The 24600-nt window shown below is 40.7% G+C and overlaps 1 protein-coding gene across 4 annotated transcripts; it reads right to left on the bottom strand.

Annotated features, from left to right (window-relative positions):
- Nucleotides 1-15: 15 nt before the first annotated feature.
- Nucleotides 16-23541, bottom strand: LOC138723201 (very-long-chain enoyl-CoA reductase-like). Of its 4 annotated transcripts, none has more exons than XM_069862122.1 (13): nt 23447-23541; nt 13013-13063; nt 12450-12501; nt 12082-12126; nt 10567-10670; nt 8347-8462; nt 8123-8228; nt 4244-4316; nt 4112-4155; nt 3112-3169; nt 2397-2485; nt 1354-1399; nt 16-1254 (listed from the first exon to the last, which is right to left on the bottom strand). In XM_069862122.1, exons 3-13 carry the CDS (start codon nt 12463-12465, stop codon nt 1127-1129), a joined length of 825 nt encoding a protein of 274 aa, XP_069718223.1. In that variant the 5' UTR covers nt 12466-12501; nt 13013-13063; nt 23447-23541; the 3' UTR covers nt 16-1126. The 4 variants fall into 4 exon arrangements, 3 of the variants coding, with proteins under 3 accessions (XP_069718223.1, XP_069718222.1, XP_069718224.1); XM_069862121.1 differs by lacking the exon at nt 23447-23541 and adding an exon at nt 23137-23202; XR_011337827.1 differs by lacking the exon at nt 23447-23541 and adding an exon at nt 23137-23202 and having other exon boundaries at nt 1152-1254; nt 1354-1479.
- Between the last annotated feature and the right edge of the window lie 1059 nt (nt 23542-24600).

The raw sequence follows: 24600 nt of genomic DNA, 5'->3' as shown, positions 1-24600 counted from the left end.
TATACATCCATTATAGAGAAATAAATTAATTGTTAAACAAAACAGTATCTATGCATTCTCTTCATACTTTAAAATAGCTTCCTTAAAATGTCATTCAGATAGATTGCAATAGCCTTTTTTTACTAGATTTGCACAAAACCAACTAAGTCCCACTGAACATCTTGTGAAAAAGAACACAGGAAGTCCAAAATGTGGTTGATTTTTCTCCCTGGCTCAGAAAATAGAAGGGAGCTGGAATTCTGAGGACTAGCAGTCACTTCATGTATTTACAAAGTGTATTAAAAATTATTCAGAGAATGCCAGCATAAACGCTAAGTAGAAGGTCCTTTAGCATCACACGGACTTGTTATAAGAAAACAGGCCAAATACCACAGATACAGCATAGATCGGATCTTCTGAACCTTATTTACTAGTATGCAATTTACTAATGAAGAAAACTAAAAACAAGCGAAAAACCCTCAACAACGCAGGATGTTACATCTACAAATACTACAAATACTCCTTACTTCAGATTCTTCTGGCAAATTCAGGGTTAGACCCAAACCAGTTATTTAAGATATTGCCTATTTCTTTATTCCAGAAACCATTTGTATTCTTTGGTAATATTATTACCAAATAATATTAATAAGCACCTGCCTCCAGGCAGCACACACTCTTCTTCAAGTCAAAGAAGGCAGATCATGCAACTGTCTTCAGGCCAGCTGGCCCTGCTGGCTGAGCTGAGCTCTCTAGTAGTTAGCTGGTATGTCCTCGTTCCAATGTACTTATGTCTTGCAGAATGCCACTGCTAAATTTGGAACTGCTTTTCAGCACAGACTTCTCAGTATCTCTGATGCATCAATCTAAATAGACTAGTACAGGAAAATCTAAGTCAATCATGTTACAGTGAACTGTAGGGGCTTTTGACTACTAGCTGTGCAAGCAAGTCTTATTTTTTTGAAGGTGCTTCTGAGCTGAGAATTCTTGGATGTAAGGAAGTGTAGCTTTCAAGTGCATACAGTTTTCCTCAGCAGTGGAGATTGAACATGCACCAAAATCCTTTAAATTAATTCACTTATTTGGCAGGAGTTTCTATGAGCTTTTTCTTCTTGAAGTTCCATGCAATATTCAAATTAAACCTTTCTTCTTACAACAAAAAGGGAATAATTGGCATTCGAAGACTTGGATAATCTTTGAATTCTCGTAGGTAGGTGCAGTGTTTATCCTTTGCCCAGACTGTCATCTGAATGAAGCAAAGCAAGGTAAACAGCCCCACTGGAAGGAAGGAAGAAAAAGATGCATTTTGTTGTCAGATTAAAAAGACGTTCTTGTTGCTGACATCATTTCAGGGTAAAGTACCAAAACATTACTCACCTGGAACACATTGAGTCATGATAGTGAAACTGATCCAGGTCCCCACCTGTTTGGCCAAGGAAATGTAAAATATTTCTGGTGACAGCATTTGAATTTATGTCTCTATTGATCAAAACCAACCTTTTCCTAGTATAGGTAAATAAAAAAGTCAAGGTCAGCCAGATCAGTTTCCAGTGCTAATAACCTTTAGCCAAAAAGGTGAACAATGCCTTATTGTCACAAACAAAATGTTTGTATCTGCTTCCATAGTTATCATCGTGACAAAATGTTAAGCTTTACAGCGTAGTGTCTTTCCTGTTTCTCTACCTAATTTGTATTTGTCATACCTCCATCAGTGCTAGGAATGATAACTTTCTATAGCCTGAGGCCAAATGCTGTTCTCATTAACAACTGTTAATCTCCACCTAAGACAAAACAGGACTGTTCAAGGGTGAATTTTACACGGTTGCGCTGGTGTGAATTGGTTTTGAACTGAGTCAGAAGCTTGGCTCCCAATTAAGGAATATGAAGCAATAAATTGGTTCAAGTTTCTGAAGCAGTCACCACTAACAGAAGCAACCGTATGTCTTAAGAAAATAGGGAAGGAGACCTGGGCCTTTCCCTCCGTTTTGTCACCAAAATATCTTCTGTTTGTCTGCCCATCATCTTTTTGCCTACTGTGATATTCCTGTGGTCTCTTATAAATCCACCAGACGCTGTCATCCCTTCATTGCAACACATGATCAGTGGCAATCTCCATGTTCCCAGCTGCAAAATCCACACTGCTTTTAAATGTATTTACTGTCTCATTCAGCAGCCACACTGAAGCACACGCCGGAGTCTGAGATAACTTTTTAAGGTTAGTCCATAAGTACTGCTTCAAGGGAGGAGAGGAAGAACAGACAAGTTCCTGTCTACAATTTGATTTCATGGGGTCTAAGGGAGCAGGGGAAATGTATTCAGCTGAACAGTTTCAGAGGTTCCTTCCATATTTAATATTCCAAAATAAATGAAAATACATTCATCAAAACTAAAATCTTAACGTCTTGTTTGAAAATACATACCTCATACGTATAGTTAGGGCAAGATACAAAGAAAAACAGCCATGTGAAAGGATTCTTTGTTGGATATGGGATCTTACGGATTTTGGATCCTATAGATTAGAAAACAAATCAAAAAATATTCACACTCCTAAATACATTGTTCCCTAAGACAACCCAATTCTGCCTATTTGTGTCTCATCACTACCAGGGGGACAAGCAGTATGTGGGGAAAATATGCAATCTTCTGAATCCACAAGAATATCTTTGAGGAAATGCCCTGGGCAATAGACAGTCATCAACATATGTCTTTGATCAGAATTACTCTTGTAAGAAGAGGTACCTCTAGTTTTAGATTTAGAAGTTTAAGGTGTACTTAAATGATCACAGAATGGGATTTTAGCTGACATAGGTTATATCTGTAAGATGTTTGGCTTATACTAGCTCTGTTTCCTTTTACACTTACCAGTACAGCTAAAATAACTGCTCCCTCCCAGCACAATCTGGCCCAAACCAATAAAAATTACAGTAAGTGCTATTTAACAGTCCAGTACTGGATTCCTTGCACTGTCTGATCTCCCCTACAATCCAGTCTTTACAGTGCTGAGCCACCTGCACACCCATAGCAGTCAGATGGTGGGTAACAATGCCCTGCAGGATCAGATCTTTCATGAGACAGAGTAACTGTAAAAATACCGAATGGCTGTGCAAAAGTGAAAAATGATAATGCAGTTTTTACCATTTCTCTGGAGGTCACTGAGTGCAACATGAATGGAAAAATTTCCAGCTTCACATAGCTGAAAGAAAAGGCATGACAGAGTTAAAAAAGTGCTTTCCTTCTATTTACTCTTCTCTCTTTTGTTATTTTGTGGGTTACTTTTTTTTAAAAAAAAGGGGGGGGGAAGGGAGAATTATGTATTTATCTTGAGATACTAAATATCATATTATACTCTGTTATATATCTATGATATTTGCGAGCAAATGTGGACTCAGTGTCCAAAGGACCAAATTTATTACTTATAAAATCCCCATGAGATCTAAAGGCAATAAACTAAAGGAAATAACAGGAAATCCAAAAGATACTTTCTTTATCTTTTGGTTATTCTTATGTCTTTAAAAACACCCCAAAAATTGATTTGGATATTTGGCTTTCTCAAAAGTTGCTAAAATCCCAAGGAAGATACAGGTTGAAGTTTTCTTCTCTGGAGTATAATCTATATGAATCATGAAATGTAATTGACCCAGCTTCCTCCAGTGGTTCTGAGTAATGCTTCCCCAATCAATTATGCAGAAAGTGTATTGAAATGACCCATTCATATGATTATGGACAGTCTCTAGAGTCTGCAAAACATAACTATCAAAGCAAATGACTAGTGGTCAGAGGTCCTGAGTTTTATTCCCAGCTCTGCACTTTCAGTTATGTAGTCTCTCTATAAATAGGGAATAGATTATCAACTCACAGAATTTTCATACTGGGAAACTGCTTTGAGATCCTGCCGTCATGGACTATTAGCTTCTCAAAGCAAGTGAACAGCTGATGTTCTAAACAAGTTATTCATACACAGGAAAAATGGGTCCATCTTTATCATCTACGCTAATGTTGTTTCTGCATGTCTGAAATGTTCAAGTGGTCAGTTTTAGTAGTATTTTCCAAGTGTCAAGTTTTAAGTATCTGCTTATCCTATGCAGTCCTCCATGAAATATGATTTAATATTGTATAAAAAGAGCAGCAAACCTACCAGAAACATGACCACAGCAAAATTTATCTGTTTTTTCCCATAAGCTATAAAAAAAATAAATTAAATGTGATTAGTACTAATATACAAACACACAAATACTTAAATCATACTGAAGGCTGTCAGGCTACTTACAAGGAGGAGTGTAAAGAGGATGATTGATGTAATAAGCAAGCCAAGCTGCAAATCCCCAGTAATATAAGCAGTTCTGAAAAACAGGGAATTTTTCTTTGTTTTAGTACAATCCTCTAGGCCAGTATTCACTGCAAGGACCACTGATAACAATGATTTGGGCTGATCCTTCAAGTTGTCGATAATACAACAAAAAACGACAATACTAAGTGTGGTAAAGTGGAAGCAGACAACGGGAAATAAGCGGAAGGAACTAGTGCTCATAGAGTCAGATTTAACCTCAAATATCTTGGAGCTTTTAAGTTTATTAACAGTTTTATAAAGTATGATCGTACTACTGAAAACAGATTTATCTTGTCTGGCAAGCCACTTATCTAAAGATTAAGTACCATACAGACTTTGTGTTAAAGGGAGACTTGTTTTGCTAATCCCTGAGACTGTAAAACCAGATTTAGGTGTTGTGCTCTCTTCCCTGTTTATTACTTTGCATTGTCCAATCTCTTGCCTTTCCTCTTCTCCTTCGCCCCATTGGTTTTCTTTCTTTCCTATGCGGTAACATTTAGCATGCCTGACACTCTCATTTGCCCTTTCACTGTAGTATCTTTAGTTTGTCACTCTGGCTGCTGCCCTTGGCTTTCTGTGATCCAGCTTCCATTCTCTAAACTCTGATAAAACAACTGTCATTAATGGCTGTACTGACTCATTCCTGACCAATCTCAGAGTTTGTTCACAGGCCTCATCCATGAAAAAAAATACTTACAATGACAATCTCTACCGCTTGTTTGGTTTTCCTGGTCCTGCCTGTTGTGTTTTTTCTTCTGATATTCATTGCTGTTTTAATATCTTGGTGACAGGTTATTTTCTCCCTCTTTACATATTTGTAGGTAGGAGGGAGGCCCTTTCTTGGCTCATTCCTCTTCTTTCTCCATGCTCTCATGTCTAGGTGCCATTCTCTTACAGACAGACATTAACCATCATTGACAAATCATAAATTTGCCTCTCACCTGTTAAGATTTCTTCCATTATCAAACCCAGTGCCTCAGTTTTTAATGTTTTGTGGCATGTTTGGTTACTGTCTGGACTTCAGCAAAACCAAAACTGAGCTCTTCATCTTCCATTCACCACTTCACCTGTTCTTTTCCTTCCCCTTATCTTTCCTTCCCTCCTATTCTCACTCCTGAGTAATCCTCTCACTCTTTCTGGTGATGCTTTTTTCTTGTCTTTCCAATAGGTTCACACACCTTAGACACTTCTAGGTCTTTCTGCTTTCTCCTTCACAGCTTTCCCCTCCTGCTCAGACAGCCAAAATTCTTATCCAAGGCTGCATTCTTTCCTTTCCTGACTGGTTTAATTTTTTTTCACCTTGAATTTTGCAGCCTTTTCCCCCTGTATATACCAGAGCTGCATTTATAGCAATAATACCCCAAAAAGTGATTACCTCAGCATCTGCAACCCCCACGAGCTGACTGCATGTCTGATGGTGCTTTTTACTAAAAATGCTGGCTAGGGGTAAGCCCCCTCATCTGCTGCAAGCAGTCGTATCAAAGAACATGTTGCGTTCCAGAGCAGGAAGAATGAGTCCAGTGAGGAACAACCTATCCATAAACTGCTGCTTCCTCCCTAACACTAGTTTCTCCCACCACCACCTATAATTTACTAACTGCTGTACAAACTTAGGTGGAAGCAATTTCTTGTAATCCTGAAATGGCATCTTATGAAAAACCTTTCCCTAATTTTTAGGCTTGGCAGTGGATTTCAGTAAAGGAAAATTAAATAAATAAATTATCATGGCTCAGCTTCCAACAATACGTGCTGTAATTAAACTGAACAAGTACTATTCATCCAAAGAACATGATTTACTGCAAGAGCATTCCTCAGTTATAAGAAAAGGAGCTTTAAGATGAGTGGAGTCTGCCACAGCTAAGGTCATTAGCAGGAACACTACAAACTTCCAGCTGCCACTAGGAGCCTTATTGTTCATACAAAAGCCTCCAGTGGGGTTCAAATAGGAACAGCAAAGAACATGCAGACTTCACAAACCCACTTGAATGAAAGAAATTTGTTCTGTGAATCTTTCAGAATCCATGCAAGCAATAACACTTTACAACAATCTTGTGCCTTTTCTGGCACAACCATGATCATCTTTCCTTCATTTAGTTCCTTTATCACTATGCAATTTTTGTATTCATCCCTATTTCATTCACCGTGAGCCAATTTTTTACTAAGTCCAGATAAATCAGGCATTCTACCTTTCCACTGCCTAGAAAAGTTATATATCTTAGAAAGAATTATACTGTTAGTATCTAACATAAACTGGTTTTGGTGAATCTGTGCTGCATTTTATGACATCATTTATTACTGTTTTCATTTGGTAAACAAAGGATGAAAATCCCAAACCTCATCAGTTCCTGCCTCAGATCTCTGCTTATTGAGACTGAAGTGCCTATTGTTAAAGGTAGCTTTCCATTATGCTTAGGAAATAAGCTGTCTATATCCGCTATGTATGTGATCAAACACTTAAAGTAAGAAGCTTTGTCTACCATCTGTATGTGTGAGAAAAAAGGAAGAGGATGTGGTATTTTTCCCACTGGCACAATCTTGGAGTAACGTTGACACCAAAGTCAATGAAATTATAAAAGCAAATAAAACTCAAGCAGTGCTAAGCAGGTATTATAGAAGAACTGTGAGCAACTTTACAGATGAAAGCAAGTACTACCAAACAGAGAAGGTGAAAAAGTAGACGTGATCAAAATAACAGCTACAAATGTCAATTTTAGCAACAACACTTGTATGGCCTGAAACAGGTGAGTAATTCAGAGATAGCTGTGAGAAAATATTTACCACCCTGTACAGATTCTTTTTCAAGGTAAAGTTGCTCATTTATCTGCTGTGTAGCATGCATTAGCTACTACTACGTCAAGAACAAGTCTTAAGAGATCTGTGAGTCTTTTAACAAGGCTCACACTTTTCTGCTCCAGAAAACACAGTAAATTGCTGGAGAGGATTCTTTCTGAGGGCCACTGCTCAACTACAGACCCTCCTTCCATTTAGAAAGCATGAAGCTATTGTCAGAACTACCAGAGCTGATGCACAGCTGAAGGGAGTTAGCCACAAGATAGAGCTTCAGCTGCTGGAAGTATCATTGCCATAGTATCCCTGACTAAATACCAAACATCAAATAACCAAATACCAATATATATGCTTTTCCAGTTGTAGATGATAATCTCCTGTCTTATTGACTATAAAGTATATTTTAACACTGGTGTGTACTCTCTTGCAAACGTTTGTAAAATAACTACAGCCAATGCAGAACCACACAGTGCAGCTTCAAAGAAATCTAGGAAACAGGGTGTCTGCATCTCAACAGCTGCCCTTTGCCACAGCGGCGATGGAGCACTCCTGTGGGAGAAGAAAATGCTCAACAACCAGGTTGCTTTGCACTGGGTGAAAGGTAAGTTAACAGTTGCTTAACAGCAAGCAGAGTGTTAAGGGCAAAGATGATGTAAAATCACTAGTACAGAACTTAGATTTTTTATGAGAAAGCAACCCTCCCAACATTATGCCAACCTGTACTACCCTAAAAGTTAACATTCTTACTAAAAACTTCAGCAGAAGGAGATAGCTGAGGGAAGAGTATGCTGAAGGTTTAAAATCTAAAGGAGCAATGAGAATGCTATAACATGAATTACAGTATTGGCAACATGTGGGTTATACAACAGTGACATTAAAAACTCTTTTGAAATAACTACAGTTTTATGGGTGAGGTTTGCTGTGCATTACCACAAAAGGCACGCCAAAAAAAATCTGTGCTGCAGAGGCAGAGCATAGGTTGGCTAGGTTGGATTTGTAAGGGGGCTATGGATAGATTCTGACACAATTTACCTTCACAATATTCCTCAGTGGCATAGTCCCATGGGAGAACCGATGAACAAATACTGTTTCAATCAACCTTTTGATGTAGTGGAAAGAATGGCAGATACATGCCAAGCTAGAAACAGCAAGACAAAAGCATTTAAGTGTGCTTAAAAACACAAGTGTAGCAAGACATTTGGAATAAGACTACAATGCTAACAAGAAATACTGCTCAAGCCTGCAAACAAACTTACTTAACTACTGGATGTGGGCTTGATGTAAACCTCTCATCCAGTCCATAGACAAAAGGCATGCGGAAATAAAACAGAAAATAGATGAACAATGGACCTGTATATTCTATCAAAAATACCTGCAAAAAGAGAGAAAATAATTAGACAGCTGAATTAGATGGTGGGTTTGCTTTGGTTTCTTTGTGACAACTAATGCAGTAGGATAAACACCTCCGCTGACCCAGGATGGCATTTAGAGAGGCAGGGAGGGAACAGCAGGTTTGGGCTTGGGCTTGGGCTATGAAAGTGGTAGACATGCACATAGATGCTTCGCAATGCACTTGCCTCAGTTGTATACAAACAGCCATTGCCAGTGCAGCTGACGCCGGATGGGCATGAAAAGATAATAATGGCATAATAATGATAAATATGCATGCATGTTACATTTACACAGTTCTCACTCTCCTCTTGCCCTCAAAACCCGTTGCTTTATTTTGGATTAGAAGGAAATTTGGTTAAAAATTTATATTGAAAAAGAGGAGCTTTTTTTCAACAGATTTTGTTGAAACTGGAAATACAGCTTATAAATATAGGAAATACAGCTTATAAATATAGGAAATACAGCTTATAAGTGTTCACAGGTGACCTCATCTGTATGAATGGTTAGCACAGCAGATGTCCTGGGAAACAATGCGTTCTATGTTCAAACAATCTTTAATTTGAACACAATTTTTTTTAAAAGGGGAAAAAAAAAAAAAAGAAAACAAGACCAGCTGTTATTTAACTTGATTTCACTTCAGATGGGTGAGTATTTCTTAGGAACACCACTTTAAACTGAAGTTGACTTTGGGCCAAACATTAACAGCTACATCTTCCACACTTCTGTAAGTGAGGAAGACAGGCCCATACCTCAGTTACGGCAAAAGAAGGGAAATGGATTGCACTTCTGTCAAAAAAAAACCCAAAAACCAAAAAAAACCTGAACCCAACCACTGTTTTCATTGTTTTCTAAAGTGTTTAGAGATATTTTGACAAGAAAGTTGTGTTATCAACTTCTGTAACAATCAGCATTTTCTCTGGTGAAGATTAGATTAGATTGTAGACGAGGTTTGTCTTTTTTATTTGGTAAAACTGAAGTATTCCTTGGCTTACACTTGAATGAAGTAGCTTGAAGGGCAGTGAGAGCAGAATGTAAAGGCGAGATTATGGAATGGCAGAAGTCTGGTGTTACTCAGCACTGTGATACTTTGGTATCTATTGATGAATGTGTCCTGGAGTCTACATTGCCATTAGAATTTTTTGCCTGTCCTACTGTTTTTTTGGATTGTGTAACAGCTGCCTGATTTATTCAGCATTGCATCCAAAGTAATGATGGGGAGATTCAGTCTTGCAGAACATTCGATTCTTTTTATTTTACCTCCTGTTGTCTTTGCTATTTGTCATTAACACAAGATTTTATTAATGTCTCAAGCTAAGAAATGGTAAACGTGCCTTTAAACTACAGGTTACTTTCCCCTTTGTGCTGTGCTGTTTCATTAGAACTAGTGTAATACGTGCATTATGGACCTTCTGAAGAATGGGAAGGGGCATCGGTCACCTCGCTGCATAAACAGCAGTGCTGTGCTGCCTGCTGTGTGAGCTGTAAGAGAATCTGAATTTGTGCTAAGATAAGCAAATATGCAAGATCTTTGTGGAGGGTTATTAATATTACAGAAATCATCACACGTCACTAGCCTGTCACTAGTGTCCTGGGACGCAACCACATGCAGACAGCTAACTGATCTGACTTTTGTACGTTTTCCTGTTAAAGTCACTTCAGTCACTGACATGTGAAGTTGCTCACATGCCTCTTTGCAGGACAAACTTGTGGGAGTATCATCCTGATCTTTGACTGGAAGATTATGCAGGCCCTGAGAACCAGATCCTCAAAGGCTCTTAGACACTTAGTTCTCAGTGATTTTGCAGCAGGCATGTTAATCCATTTGAAATCTGCACCTTAGTTCAGTAGAGCCAACCTACCCTGCAGCAAGCTGTCCACTGCTGCTCTCCCAGGGATCTAGGCATTCAGAATATTCTGTTACTTCTTTCCCTGACTAAAGGAACTGAAGCAATGACAATTCATTGCCTGCATCCACTACCAGAGCAGGCATCATGCAGAAATATTGGAGAGAGACAAAAAGTGATGTAAGGATTAATTATGGAAAAATAGCCATTAGAATGGCTCAGGCTTGAAGCATAGCTCACCGTAGTCCATCCTATCTGTGGCCCTAAATCTTTAAAGTATAAGGTAGCAGTTGTGCCAACAGGGAGGTGCTGCAGGACTTCCTCATCCCTCAGAGACTTTCCTTCTGAGAAGGAAAGAAGCAATTACATCTCAGTGAAATTCAAGTCAACTTTTACAGAATCACAGAATTACAGAATCACTAGGTTGGAAAAGACCCACAGGATCATTGAGTCCAACCATTCCTATCAAAAACTTTGGTAACATACTAGCTTTACATTGCACTTTAACCAATTTGTGAGATTCTTTGATGTGATGTGGGTTTATTGGAATCTCAATAAACAAACTAAGGATGTTTATACTTTATTTTTATTTATCCCTGTAATCACACATAAGCCTGGATCCTCTGTTTGCACCAAGACAGTCAGGAGAATTTTCAGTCCTATATGCCTGACTAGCCTAGTAGACTGGCTTCGTTACTGCTACAGCAGAATTTGCTGATGAGTCACTGCCCTTGAATATAGTTTACTGACCTCCTAGTTAGCTGTACCTCCATCTCTCTCCTCTCTCCTCATCACTCATTGTCAGACAAACAGAAGCAAGGATAAGCTGAGACTGGAAGGCTCTCCTACAGGGGTTTTCATTGCCTCCTTTTTTTTTTGCAACCAACCAGCTAGAAGGACTTGAGCTAGTACTCAAGCTTTTTAGCACCTAGATTTTGGGGCATCTCCATAAGGCAAGCATTTTCTCACAGCAAGTCTCACAAGATAAGTCCATAGAGGAATCTGACAAGGTAGATCTTTGAAGAAGGAAATAAGATACCCATAATGCCTGTTTTCCATGAACAGATTGTACACAATGAAATAATCTTCACCAGCATACATTTAAGAGAGTGTTTAAATAAAATCATGCTTAAAGGAAGCATAAGAAAAAAGTGCTACCTTTTATACTGAACAATAAGAATGCTAACACAGTTTGGCAATTATACTTTCTTTTGTGCACCCAGGCCAAGTACCAGGAGGCTTCTACCTACTACTGTATTAATTAAGTCAGCCAGCTGGCATCAGCATTGTCAGCAAATCCTACATCCATGGCAATGTGGTTTGCATTAGCTTACCTCAAAAGAACTGTAATTCCTGACTGAGAGCAGAGGATTATGTGAATTGATAGCTCTAACTCGTGCCTCTTTTTAGTACTCCCAGCTGAGCATCATTATGGAGATGATTTCAGTGCAGCTAAGGGAAATTAGTATCTAGATTCTGTACTGCCTATCTTGAAAGCAAAAGTGCTCAGTAGTTAGAAAGTGCTTTGGAACAATGTGCAGACTCCTGAGTTAATTACCAAGCACTAGGAACGTGGGTGGAACTCTGTTCAATGCTTTCAAAGAATTGTTTTTTTTCTGGATTCTCTTCGGCCTCTATAGAGCTAATTAATATAGCTGGACACCCACTCTTAAGAGCTAACACTCATGCAAAGTACACTTTTTGTGCCAGGCCCCTGCTCAGAGCTCTGTGACTCTAGTCCTCATGAGTACTTACTTGGATCGAGTTTTATCGACTGCCTTGCTGGATACCACCGAGGATCTGTAAGACCACACAGAATTGTGTGATATACAATGTTTGTTTTAGAGCATCCGCTACTATAATGAATGCAACACAACAAGAAAAGATTTTTAGGGATATTTATTCAACATTAATATCTGTGAGAAATAATGCAGCAGAAAAAATACAAAGGTATATAAGATAGTATAAAAATACGATACTGCAATCTCGCTATGATTGCAATCATGTGCAGGTTACTTAGCATTATGTGTGTGTGCATGACATGTTTCAGATTATGTCATTTTCTCCTATTTATATACTGGATATTCTGATGTGATGTGAACTGCTGCAAAAGTTATACTCACATAATTTATGGAACATCAATCTGATCTCCCTAATTGTGGCATTTGGTTCCACCTAGGCAACAGAAAACATTGCATATGTAAGATACATATTTTGAAAGACAGCTGCTAGGTGTAAGACCATTCAAGGAGAAATGCAACTCAGACAAGATAACAGTATAACTTTCTTGCAGATGGCCAGGATTGGTATAGGTGATTCAAAGTACTTCTTAAAGGAAAAACAGAGGGCAATTTGTGGCATCTGTTTCAGAGGCAGCTTCTCTAGCAGTGATCTAGAGTTACTACAGCAGCAGTGACACTTTGATGGGTTATAAATGAGTAAGGCAAAACTGGCACCATCTTATTGAAGCAGCTGAAGTTGTGCTCTTTGCCCAAAAACTTCATCTGGAAGAGGAGTTAAGAACTCTGCAGTCAGTATGAAGTGTGCATAATTGTTGCTTCCTCAGTGGCCAGAGAAAGGCTACCAGAAGATTAAATAAATACCTTTCATAAACACTAACATTACCTAAAAGAAGTTAGTAATTTTTAAATAGTCACCTAGCATTTTAAACAGATTTTTGGTTTACCTTATCTAGGAAGCATAGCTGTTCCTTTGTCTTCCAATCAAGGATTTCCACCTGACAGGACACAAAATGATCATTACTAATTATTGGCTAAATAACCTCTAAACTCTTAGCTGATTCCCAAATTCACAATCATTGTTAAGAGTGAGACAGCATTTTAATCTGATCTGTACACTATGCTAAAAGCACTTCTGATGGGCTCAAGGGAGAGCTTTAATCACAGTCAGGTTCTCAGAGCACTCAGCTTGCAAAAAATACTATTCTTGCCAAATAAACTGTCTTGCTAGGTATATTCAGAAACATAAGTAGCTAACTTATTGATCAAAACACATTGATCTGGGACATTTTCTTATGCTAGAGCAAAAGGTAGAGAAGTTTCACAAGAATCACTAAGGAACAGAACTGTTATGGTTTGCAAAACTAGAAACAGAGAGAAAAAAATGCATATATACGAATGTAAGCAAATATTCTGAGTACATACAGCTTGAAGATTAATGTGCATTGTTCCTAGAATATTTGAATTGTAAAGCAAGTGGAAAACCTTGGCGGACATAACGAACAGATGCAGTTAAAACTCTGGGCTTCCCAAATCTTTAAGAGGTCTCCTGCCTCTCAAACCACCCATATTAGTAACTATTAGCATTTCATATTCCAAGCAGTGGTTTATCTACAGTTCTAAAAGAGAAAGGGCAGTTTATTTCTGGATCAAATGACACTTTGGTAAAAGGTTATGATTTTAATCAATAGCCAAGAAAAAAGTCCCCAGACATTTCAAAGCCCAGTTGCAGCAAGCTAACAAAACCTAAAATCAAGTGATGGTGTTTTAATTTAATTTGTTCTCAACAAACACTTTGTAATGGAACTTTGTGGTATAGCTAAGAGTGAAAGTTCAAAGCTTATCTGTCACACTAAATGACTGGGACTATCATCACTCAGTACCAAAAAAGTTTCTTGTTTTTTTTAAAAATACACATGTAGCATTAATTATGTTTGGTATTAACTGGCCAAGTGGATAGATTAACATTGGACTTCAAATATGATTCCTTACTAAAAATAGGAGTCACAGTTCAGTATCTTTGTAATAGGGTTGCTTTGAAGAGATCACTTGGTTCAAGTATCCTATTTCCTTCTTTTACTTGGCCCAAATTATTCTTTCTCTGTTGGTGCAGCAATGGGGCACTTCAGCTCCAGTCAGAAGTATCAAAGCTAATCTCCACAAGAAATACTAATCCAGTGATGTTTTTCACTTGCGTATTGCAAGCTCTAAGTGGAACATCAAGGGAGGTAAGCACTTTTCCTCCTTTGTGATATGTAACAAATGTGTGACAGATCACTGGGATATTGTACATTTTCCCATAATTTTTTACGTTTGAAAGAACACACATTTCAAGTTTTAATGTCTCTGTCTGTGGGACATCTCTGTCGGAAAGCAAATGAAGTAGATTGCCTTCCCAGAGGGATATTCTTGAAATACAGCATTCTGATTCTTGCAGCCCACAGAACAAGTACTGTGGGGACTGTACTGATACTTCTTTGATAGGAATGGTTGGACTTGATGATCCAGTGGGTCCTTTCGAACCTAGTGATTCTATGATTCTTGTCCCTTTTGATGCTGAGTTGCTCCAAGGGTTATTGAAACCTTTGGTGTAACTCAAAGCTCTTCTGTCAATGAATACCTTTGGGCTGCCTACAAACTGCAGCAGCAGCCACAGCTTTAACAGTCTTCTTCCTGTTCCATATCCACTCCCAGTATATAGATATTGGCTCAGAACTCCTCAGTGGCAGTTTTAGTCCATGGTCTTCAGTGGCTGTATCAGAGAAATCTTCTCTGGGCCAATTACAGAGTGCTTTGTATATCTTTTTGCCACCTACACTCTTTACATTGAATTATTCTTATTTTTTTTCTTATGCATAAAGCCAGACTGAAAATTACAGAGCATTTTTTATTCTTCTACTCTGTGGTTTTCATGGAAGTGGCTGTGAAGAAAACTAGGTAATTCTGTGAACTTTTGGAATTAATGTGAAAAACAAACAAACAAATCATCCAAGTTCTTCTATACTGTTACTTGTTTCCATTCCAGCATGTCTCTTTGAAATGCCAAACTGACATATCTACCTCTACAGGCCTGTTTCTTCAAATACATAAAAGGACCCTATAAGACCCAGACTCTCTTGAAGGTGCACAGTGATAATGGTGAGAGGCAACGGACACCAGCTGCAATATGGGAAAATCCAACCAGATACAAGGGAACTTTTTCACCATGAGCTTGGGCAAATATTAGAAATTGCCTAGAGGGGATGTGGGATCTCCATCCTTGAAGGTATTTAAAACTAGACTGGACAAGACTCAGTGCTATTTGATCTAATTGTATCATCTACTTTGAGGAGGAGTAGGGCTACATGACTTCCAGAAGTCCTTTGCTATCTAGATAATTCAATGTTTCTGTATTTTTTTGGACATCCATTCCTGAATGTCAAACATTTCAGTTACTTTCAGTTACTTTCAAGACTAAGCAAATACCAAATTCTCTCCCTTTTCGGGAAGACAGATGTAGGTACACGACTTTAGATTCCACTCCAGCTTATAAAAAGTTGTGCAATAACAGAGTGAGAACAAAGTGACTGTTTCCTCTAATTATCACGCCTCTTTGCAGAATCAGAACATCCCCCAGTGTTTAGATGTTCCCCGCATAAAGGACAGAAAAGCCTGATCCGAGGCAAAAGCTGTTCTCTTTTCTGAACATAAGGGCCAACCACTTGAACCCACATGGCACTGAACACAGTGTTTCCAGTCTTCAGGCGCAGCACCAAGTCAGTTAATGTATTGGTTGGCAACAGTTTTTAGATACCCAGCAATCTGTTCTTGGAACACTTAGTGATGCGTATCATTCCTTTCAACATAAATCGTTTGGCTCAGAGAACTTTAATTTCTATGTGTTTTCAAAGCATTTAGCACAATAGAACACTGACTGTTGGCCTGCACCAGTGCAGGATGACTTACAGTCCACTTATTTTGGTGACTTCTTAAAGGCATTTTAAATTGCAGCTTTGCTAGATCTACTTTGAGTAGAGCTTAGTCAACAGGCAGATTTGTGCAAGATAGCTATGTTAAAACTATTTTATAAGTGACTACAAATATAGATCTTCAATGCTGAGAAGATAAATTTGTTCTAGTATGCAATGATTAAAGATTGACAGTGTTTTTCAAAACAGAAGATTATTATTGTTTAGAACAAGTTGAGGGCGAAGAATAATCAATGTATGATATAAGCAGAAAAAAAGTACATTCAACTGTTAAACTTATATTCAGAAAATAAAAGGGGGAAAAGTTTATTCATAGGGGAAGAAGAGTTGAGCAAAGTGTTTAAAAAAAAAATAAGATGCAGTGTCCCTTCAATAGGATTACAAAAACAAAGTAGATCTAACTCCCACAATCTAAAGCCATATCAAACGCTTATGGATCAACAGATCTTCAATAATTACGTGATAACTGTTACGGAAATACTGACACACTTATCATGTCTGTGCATCTTGGAAGTTTTATTTGCAGCATTTGTACTCAGCAGATTCAGTAAACTGTAGCTGAGCGAGATTATGAGCACTGACACAAGCATATATTGTATTGATTTTTTTTTAAATTACTCAGTAAAAAAATTGCTTATTTTACAGTCTAGGAACCAGCCAGCTAGAGAAAAAGTAATGCAGAATGAATTAATTCTCCCTGAACTACTAGAGTGCTTACATCTGTTGGGTTCTTTGAATTTAACACTAAAAAATAAAATCAGTGGTTGCCACAGTCCTAATTAGATCTTTCTAAACATTTCATTTTCCTATGGGATCAGTCATTTTCTTTATATCTTTAGACTGTTCAGGTCTAGTGTGTTGTTCCTGAAGGAAGTAAGCATGCTTTAGTGTGTTCTCACACTAGGGCATACAAAGAATAACTTTCTTGAAGTCAGTAGAGTTAAGCCAAAGGGAAATTGATGTAAGTGTACTTAACACTGAAAACTATGCTCCTCCTGCTGCTACAAATGACTTCCAGTCTGAGATTTCCCTTGCACAGGAATGTACAAACTGTTGCTGAGGATGAATCAAACAATCTATCTACAACTACACCCTTCTCTCTGCAACAGCAGGGGCTTTAGGAAAAGTAACTAAACAGGGCAAGAATGTAGTGACTGAGGGGAAGGGAGAATGCAGGCACATAGGCTGTGATTCTCCTGCACCAGAAGTGCTGCATTTGTATTTAGTAGCTTTTAATGGACTTCTCAATTAGTTTATCCACTTGCCTTTTAAACCTGCGTAAATTTCTTGCATGCACAGTGTCCTGAGGCAGGGAGTTCCTCAGCTTAGCCACATGCTGCTTGAAGAATTCCCAAAGCTGAACCAAGGCAAATGTTTAACCACAAAGTCTTACCTGTGCAGTGCTGTACCTTACTCTGTAAGCAGTCCAACTAAGTAAAGCCTTTCCTCCCTGAAACTACAGGCTCATATTTCATTAGCCTAGACTCTTATTACATTATTTCTCTGTGCAGCAAGAGAAGAGATAGTGTCACGCATACTCAAAAGGTTCTATACAACTAAATTGCACTTTTGTAATATTTAAATGCCTAACATTTAAAAGCTCACAAGACACACTAGGTATTTACACTTCAGCTTTCTAAGTTCTGCTCCTGTGCAAGCCAATGAGAACCACCAGTAGAACTGTGCTGAAACTCAGTACATTTTTATGTCTTCCACCTGTTTCAGATTTGTTAGTTAAGCATGACTGCATCTAAATCCTCAAGGACCTTGATCCAGTAAGCACCTTTATCCCAAGGTCAGCACAATGCACAGCATTTAGATTATTTCCGAAAATAATCTAAATGAAAATAAACTGTCAGCAATGGAGATGATCTAGGTCTTCATACTTTATATGTAATGGTCAGACACACCTCCAGGAAGCGGGAAAATTACTTTAGTCTGTCTTCTACTACTCCCCACTCCTCCCACAGAAGGGTTGGATGGCTTGGGCCACCAAGCAAGGAATCAAGGATTCAAGAGAGACCAAAAAGTACAGACAGGAGAGCACAAGAGTGTATTCTAGTGAAAGGGGCAGTGACCTAGAGAAAAGAAATCTTAAATGCCTGTCTCTATGGGCTGCTTCAGACACTGCTCCCTTCCATTGTCATTTTGTTCAGCATTCCCCTACAGATGATGCCTTTTGGCACACCACACGGTGGCATAAACTTGAATTCCTTAGCTAAGTTGCTATACCCACTCTTGAACCTGGGTGTCTAATCTGAAGACTTGGAAAAGCCCAAGTCGCTTTGTGAAGCTGGTCCTGAGGATAGTAGCAGGTGTAGAGCTGCAATGGCCACCCCTTAGAAAGACAAATCCATTTCTATAATTGACAGGGGATAAAATGAGTCTGTCGGGAAGGGAAAGGAAGGTATATTGCCTTGGAGAGGGAGGTTGGTTTATTTTTCACAAACAGCTGATAGAGATTTGTGCTTTCACAGTGAATTCTGGCTCTTGAATGCCTATGAAAGCTTTCCAGATTTTACCAGCATGACATCTTCCAGGAGGATACACAAGACGGGAAAGGAACCTGCACCACTTTATAATGACTCAGAGGGTATTTAATTTCACTGGCTAACACAGAGCCGCATGTTGCCAATTTCCCAGGCATACTCAAGAGTCACATCATTCACTGAGTATCACTGTCACTATGCAGCAGACTGGAGTGCCTCCATCTAAGAACCTAAGCCAACTTTCACTCAATACTAAGTAGACATCCAGGTTTTTCAACACCACTGCATAGCCTTTTTCATGTGCAAGAGAATATTCACTGCCTCAGGATTTTAGTTTACAGCGATTATTTTCTATAATGACAATATTCAGGCAGAAGAGGTTTATAATTTTTTTGTGATATCACAATCATTTCTTTGCACCAGCACTGTGATTTGCAATGTCAAACATCAGTATTTATAGTTCCACTACTACTCTTCATGGGTTATTTTTGGTATAGTTGGTACATGGATGTCAAAATGTACATCCAGTGAATGCTTTTGGCATGGAATTCAAGAGACTGAAGAGAGATTTTTTATTTTTTTTTTTTTTACCTAGAGGTATCAATGATGGGTCTGCTTTCTTTTGACCGAGACTGGAAGCCCTGGGAAGTCTGGAGCCCTTATACTGACATGTGAACTCAAAAGATTTGTATTAATCTCTAAAACATACCTCAAAGAAGTCCATTATTTTTTCTAAAATAAGACTTTCGATTTCTAACCTAGCCTTCAGATTCTGCGTAGCTCCAGGTACTTCCTGCCAAGTAATGTTTTTCTATCAGATTTTCCTATACAAAATTAAAAATTTCTCTCTCAAGCCTCATAAAGGTAAAGGACAAATTTCCCTTTTAAGTTAAGAAGAGCAACCGAATGTAGAAGATGTTGGTAAGTGTATGGAGAAATGCTGAGGGAAGAAAAAGGGAGAGTGCTTTTCCCAATCATCTCATCTTTTAGTGTGATAATAATCTTACAAGTTATTTGTGAAAACAGAGCAGATGTTTTCAAAGAGCAGGTCAATTTTCAGCAGTGTCCCTTTAAATGACCATTCAAGTATCTCATACATGGCCTCGTCTTCTTCAGGCAACTCTTGGAGGATACAGAATCTTAAAATCCTCTGCAGTCCTGCTTTTGGCACTTGCTTTCAGTGCTCTTACTTGAGGCTTTAGACAGCATAGCTCTGAGTGGGAGAAACCTTTGTAACAGGAGCTCTGTCATCTCAGCAATGCTTGCTAGGCAGCACTCACACCTCCCCTTGCATTCAGAGGGTTTTTATCACAGTCAGAAGGGGGAGAAAGTTTAAATGCCAGCAAGGTGGGGGGTGGCAGCACATTATTGCTTTTAAACTGTACTGCATATATCACTTCAACCTACCCTCAGGGAGTGAAAAACTCCAAAACGTTTTTGGTTACCACTGCTTACAAAAGGCACTTCCCATCCAAATCAGTTCAGTGAGGAAAAGTATAACTGTGGCTCTTATGACACTAATTTTCTACAGTATGAGAGTATTTGTTCAAGTATCTTTCCTCAAGGAAGTCAGAGCACCATGCTATTTTCTTTCTATGAAATGCTTTTGAAAACCTAAACCTGTCAGGTAGAAAGAAAGAGTAGAATTCATTAGCCTAACTTCAGAGCTCTCTCTACTACAGACGTTCACATCTAAGCGTGTCACAGACATACTTTGTATGGAAAGGAGAAAAGCAGGCACTTTTAGAACAAACTGCATCATAAGCTCTGAAAGACATCTAAAATAGGTCAGAAGAGTTGTTCTCTTATCAATTTGGAGATATGAGCGCTCCTAGATAGTATTACTTATATAGATACAAGTCTCTATCATAAATACCTAAATTTTTGGAGGGGAATCTCCTCAAATTATCAAGTGCAGTACTTTCCAATACGCATCTATTTCTTTAAACTGTAGTTGTTCCTGCTAGGCTTCTCTCAAGCTACTAGTGGTAAAAAAGCTGAGGTGAAATTAGAATCGTACCAATACATGATGTAAACAAGACCTATTATAGCATTATTACAGAGTAAGAAACGTAGAGGCAGTCATCGAGAGACAGGTCTAGAAGTACATCAATCTAACTTTGCGTATAATTTCTAATACAATCATCTCACATTTAGATGGAAATCACTCAGCCACTTCAGGGTTTTTTTGCTGTTCATCCATTAGGTCCAGCATACTTCAGCTTAATTTGATGGTTGCTTATAATTCTTGGTATTAAGTTTGAACACAGACAATTCAAAATAAGGAGTTAAAAGTACTTTCAAAGCTGACTCTGCCTTTTGCTGGCGTCTTAATAGTCACCATAAGACAATATTGCGTATTTTGTAAGTGTTCCTGTCTTTAGCTGCCTGAGAAAGACTCATAAAGAAAAGGAAGAGAAATAACAGCCAGTGTCTTAGCACTCATAGCCACAGAATCACAAAATCGTGTAGATTGGGAAAGAACTTCAAGATCATCAAGTCCAACAATAAACCTAACACTGACAAGTCCACCACTAAACCATGTCCTTACAAGTCTTTTAAATCCCTCCAGGGATGGTGACTCAACCACTTCCCTGGGCAGCCTGTGCCAGTACTTGGCAGCCCTTTCAGTCGGTCTCATGTTCTTGCCCATCTTTTTGTAGGTCTGTTCACCAAAGAGTAATTTTACCCACAGATGAGGGAGAGGACCTTCCTACATACTCAGAAGCCTATGACACTGGTCGTCTACTAAGCTTGATCAAATGCACAAACTCAACCAAACAGAAAGAAATATTCCACCAATAAACCTCTGCTAAACTTGTAACAGTCGTATTCTAAAAAATTCAGGCAGCAACAGTTTGGTGATTGTAAAGCTCTTCATGATTCTTACAAGGAAGCACCACAGAAGGGAAATAGAGGGCAAATGGTTTAGAGATGTACAAAGAAAAGTTCAGAACTATCCAGTACCTCAAACAGGGAATGCTAATATTTGTAATGCCAATAGAGATTTCTGCCTCCCCTGGCCCCCAGAAGCATTGGGAGAGGTGAAACATTTGCCTTCTCTCTTTTGATACATTAGTTTTGAATGCATGGTGGGGAAATACAATTCAGAATTCAAATTCATCAAATTTACAACAGAAAGCAAATCAGTGGGGAGAACAGAGCAGAAAGTGATACACACCAGCACTGCTCAGTGCTACCTAGGCTGTCTTTGTCCACATCCTACACCCTGACTCAGCTCAGACACATGCTGGATGATCCAGGCAAATCTGTTTCCACCCATTATATGCTGTACAAAGAAAAGGGCTAAGACATGCAAGGTTGACATGCAAATTCACGAGGCATTCTGAGTTTGAATTAGTGTTGCTTAGACACAGGATCTTGATTTAGGACTCAAAGACCTCTATCTGCTGCTATTGTTCTGCCTAGCAAGACCGATCAGGTCATTCCACCCCAAACCAAAGCATTCCATGATTCTACTTTCTCATGTTTCTCCATCTGCAAAATCAGGTAACAATGACGATGTCTGCGCTTTGAGGTCTTTTAGTAACAAGTGCTTTTCAGAAGGTCAGTGCGACTAAGGCAGAAGAGCAAACCTGCAGACCATTCCACTCAATGACTGGACACGTTCCGGAGGGCAACGCACTTATGCCCGCTCCTGCGTTTGGATCGCACAAGAGTTTGGGACACTACTAGAAAAGCAGGAGGCAGTGAACACCTTGATTGTTTTTCCTAAAAAAAAAACAAACCAGGAAAGTCAACGCTGCAGAGGGAAAGGAATGGTGCAAGCGGCTACCTCAGACTCACAAAAGCTAGAGACAGCTTATTTTGCTGAGTTGTTAGCGATGTCCAAAACACTTCTATTGCTTTGAAAAGCAAAATCTGAACTTTTAGGTAATGGTAACCAGAGGACCGGCTGTTTTTTTCAGATCGTTTTAGATTCTGTTAATATTCTAACAACGATTATCCTGTATTTTGCACAGGGGGAGGGGGGAGGGTAGGGATTGCCTTCATATTTAGGTGAGTCTGGTGCTGGAGAAACCCAAGCGTCTGCAGAAACACGTTCAGGATCGGTGGCATTGAGCTCGTACCGACCCGATTTTGCAATACCAGCCACTTCCAGGAGCGCTCGTGTGAGCCCGCCTGGTTAATTCCAGCCGGGAGCCGGTGCGAGCTGAGGAGACGCGTTTCCCCTCGCTGTCCCCGGGCGCTCGGCGCTCCTGCCCGCGGAGGAACGGCTGCACTGAAGTCTCCCCGGCTATTCCTTACTCTCCCCAGCAAGACTCGACCGCCCGGTGCAGCCGCGGCCGCCGGAGCCTCCCCGGGGCGCACCGGCACCGTCACCGCCGCCGAACAGCCCCGGGGGCGAGGCTCATCGGCTCCCGAGAAGTTGGGGACAGGAGGTGCCGAGAGCGTTCCTCGTCCCCGCTCGCTCCCGGCCGGGATGCGCTGCCGGACCCGCCCCGGGAGGATCCGCAGGGACCCCCCGAGCGGTGGCAGGAGGAGGAGCGGCGAGGGGAAGGTCCCCCGGGGGGCTCCCTCCGCCGGGACCCCGGGCGGCCCCCTCCCGTTCCGCGCCCCCCCCTCCCCGGCCCCGGCGCCGCCCGCACCCACCTCGAAGAAGCCGGCTCTGCCGCCCATGCTGCGGGCCGCCGTCCGCGGGTCCCCGCGCTGCGGCCGCGGGGGGAGGCGCCCGGACCCCCCGCCCCGCCCGCCCGGGGCGCCCTGCGGCAGCGCCGCCCGAGCCCTGCGGCCCCCGGGGGCTCCGAGCCCGGCGGCGAGCGGCGGCGAGCGGCGTTCCGTTCGAGAGGGCGGCTGGCGCTCCTCCGCACGGTGCGGAATTACTGCAGGGAATCAATCGCCTTCCCTGATCTTTGCGGATCTGGAGTAGCTGAACGAGGTAACGTGCGAAACCGCGACTGACCGTGAGCTAGAGAGCAGCCTCCCCTCTCTCTGAGCCAGTTCCCCTCGCGTTCCGGGGGTGGTTGGAGCGAGGGCAGAACTCTGCGGAGATCCCTTCTCCTGCGGCGGGTTGCCGGGAATTCAATGCACGGCACGGAGCAGACGGAGGCTGGAGTTGCTTTTCCTCCAACCGCTTTTCATGACGTGCTGGCCTTTTCCCAGAGCTTAAGGTAATTCCACAGCGCTAGAAAGGAGCGCGGCTTCCCACCGCCGTACATTTCTGTTAGAAAGACCGGTGCTGTGCGCTGGCAAAACCCGCTGCAATCCCCCAGTTTCACCTGCCTCCACACCATTGTAATGGCCAAAGCTTCTTAATAGCAAAGAATAAGCATCACAAATAGAAATTTCTGCTGGAAAGCCAGATGACGATCGGGAAGCCCCAACAGGGTGTAAATGATGAGTGTAAACACGGGCAAACCTGTGGAGGCGAGTGGAGGTGTGAGCCCCTTCTCAAGCCGATGGAGTGTGGGAGGTTAACCTCTGGGCACAGTTAGGCCTTGGGGATTTCTGTGTTAAAGAAAACAAAATTAATGCTTTTCCAAATAAGCGGACGTTTCCCTCAGTATGCTTCACTTCCAGGTGCTCTGAATTCATACAGCGAATAAAACGTTTCAACTACGGGAAATCAATCCAATACGGGAAAGTAATCCGAACGCAAAGAACGTACAAAGTAACAAAGCGTTCAGGCAGAGCTTCAGGCGGACAGAAGTTATGCAAATCGGCTCTGTTAGCGCCACGTGCAGCCTCGGGAAGGAAAATCTGTCAGGAACAGCGCAAATTCCTGAGCTGACAGCAAAACTGCAGTTCGAGGCGTGCAGTTCCCCTTAATGTAGCTACGAAGGGAAAAAAGCGGGGGGGAAAGGGGGGAAGGGAAAGTGAAAGGGAGGGGAAAGGGAAAGGGAAAGGGAAAGGGAAAGGGAAAGGGAAAGGGAGGGGAAGGGAAAGGGAGGGGAAGGGAAGGGGGAAAGGGAAAGGGGAAAGAGCACAGTCCCATTGAATCTCAGAATCTCTGATGTAGGAGAAGCTCAAAGTGCGGCTTTCCAGAAATCTGGTTTTAAAAACAATCCCCAGGGAGCGGCCTTTCACCCAGCGTGTGTTCATCGCTGGAGCAGAACC

The sequence above is a fragment of the Phaenicophaeus curvirostris genome, chromosome 8 (genome assembly GCF_032191515.1).
Source record: "Phaenicophaeus curvirostris isolate KB17595 chromosome 8, BPBGC_Pcur_1.0, whole genome shotgun sequence".
NCBI classification, from domain to species: Eukaryota; Metazoa; Chordata; class Aves; order Cuculiformes; family Cuculidae; genus Phaenicophaeus; species Phaenicophaeus curvirostris.
This window is presented reverse-complemented; position numbering and strand designations above follow the sequence as displayed.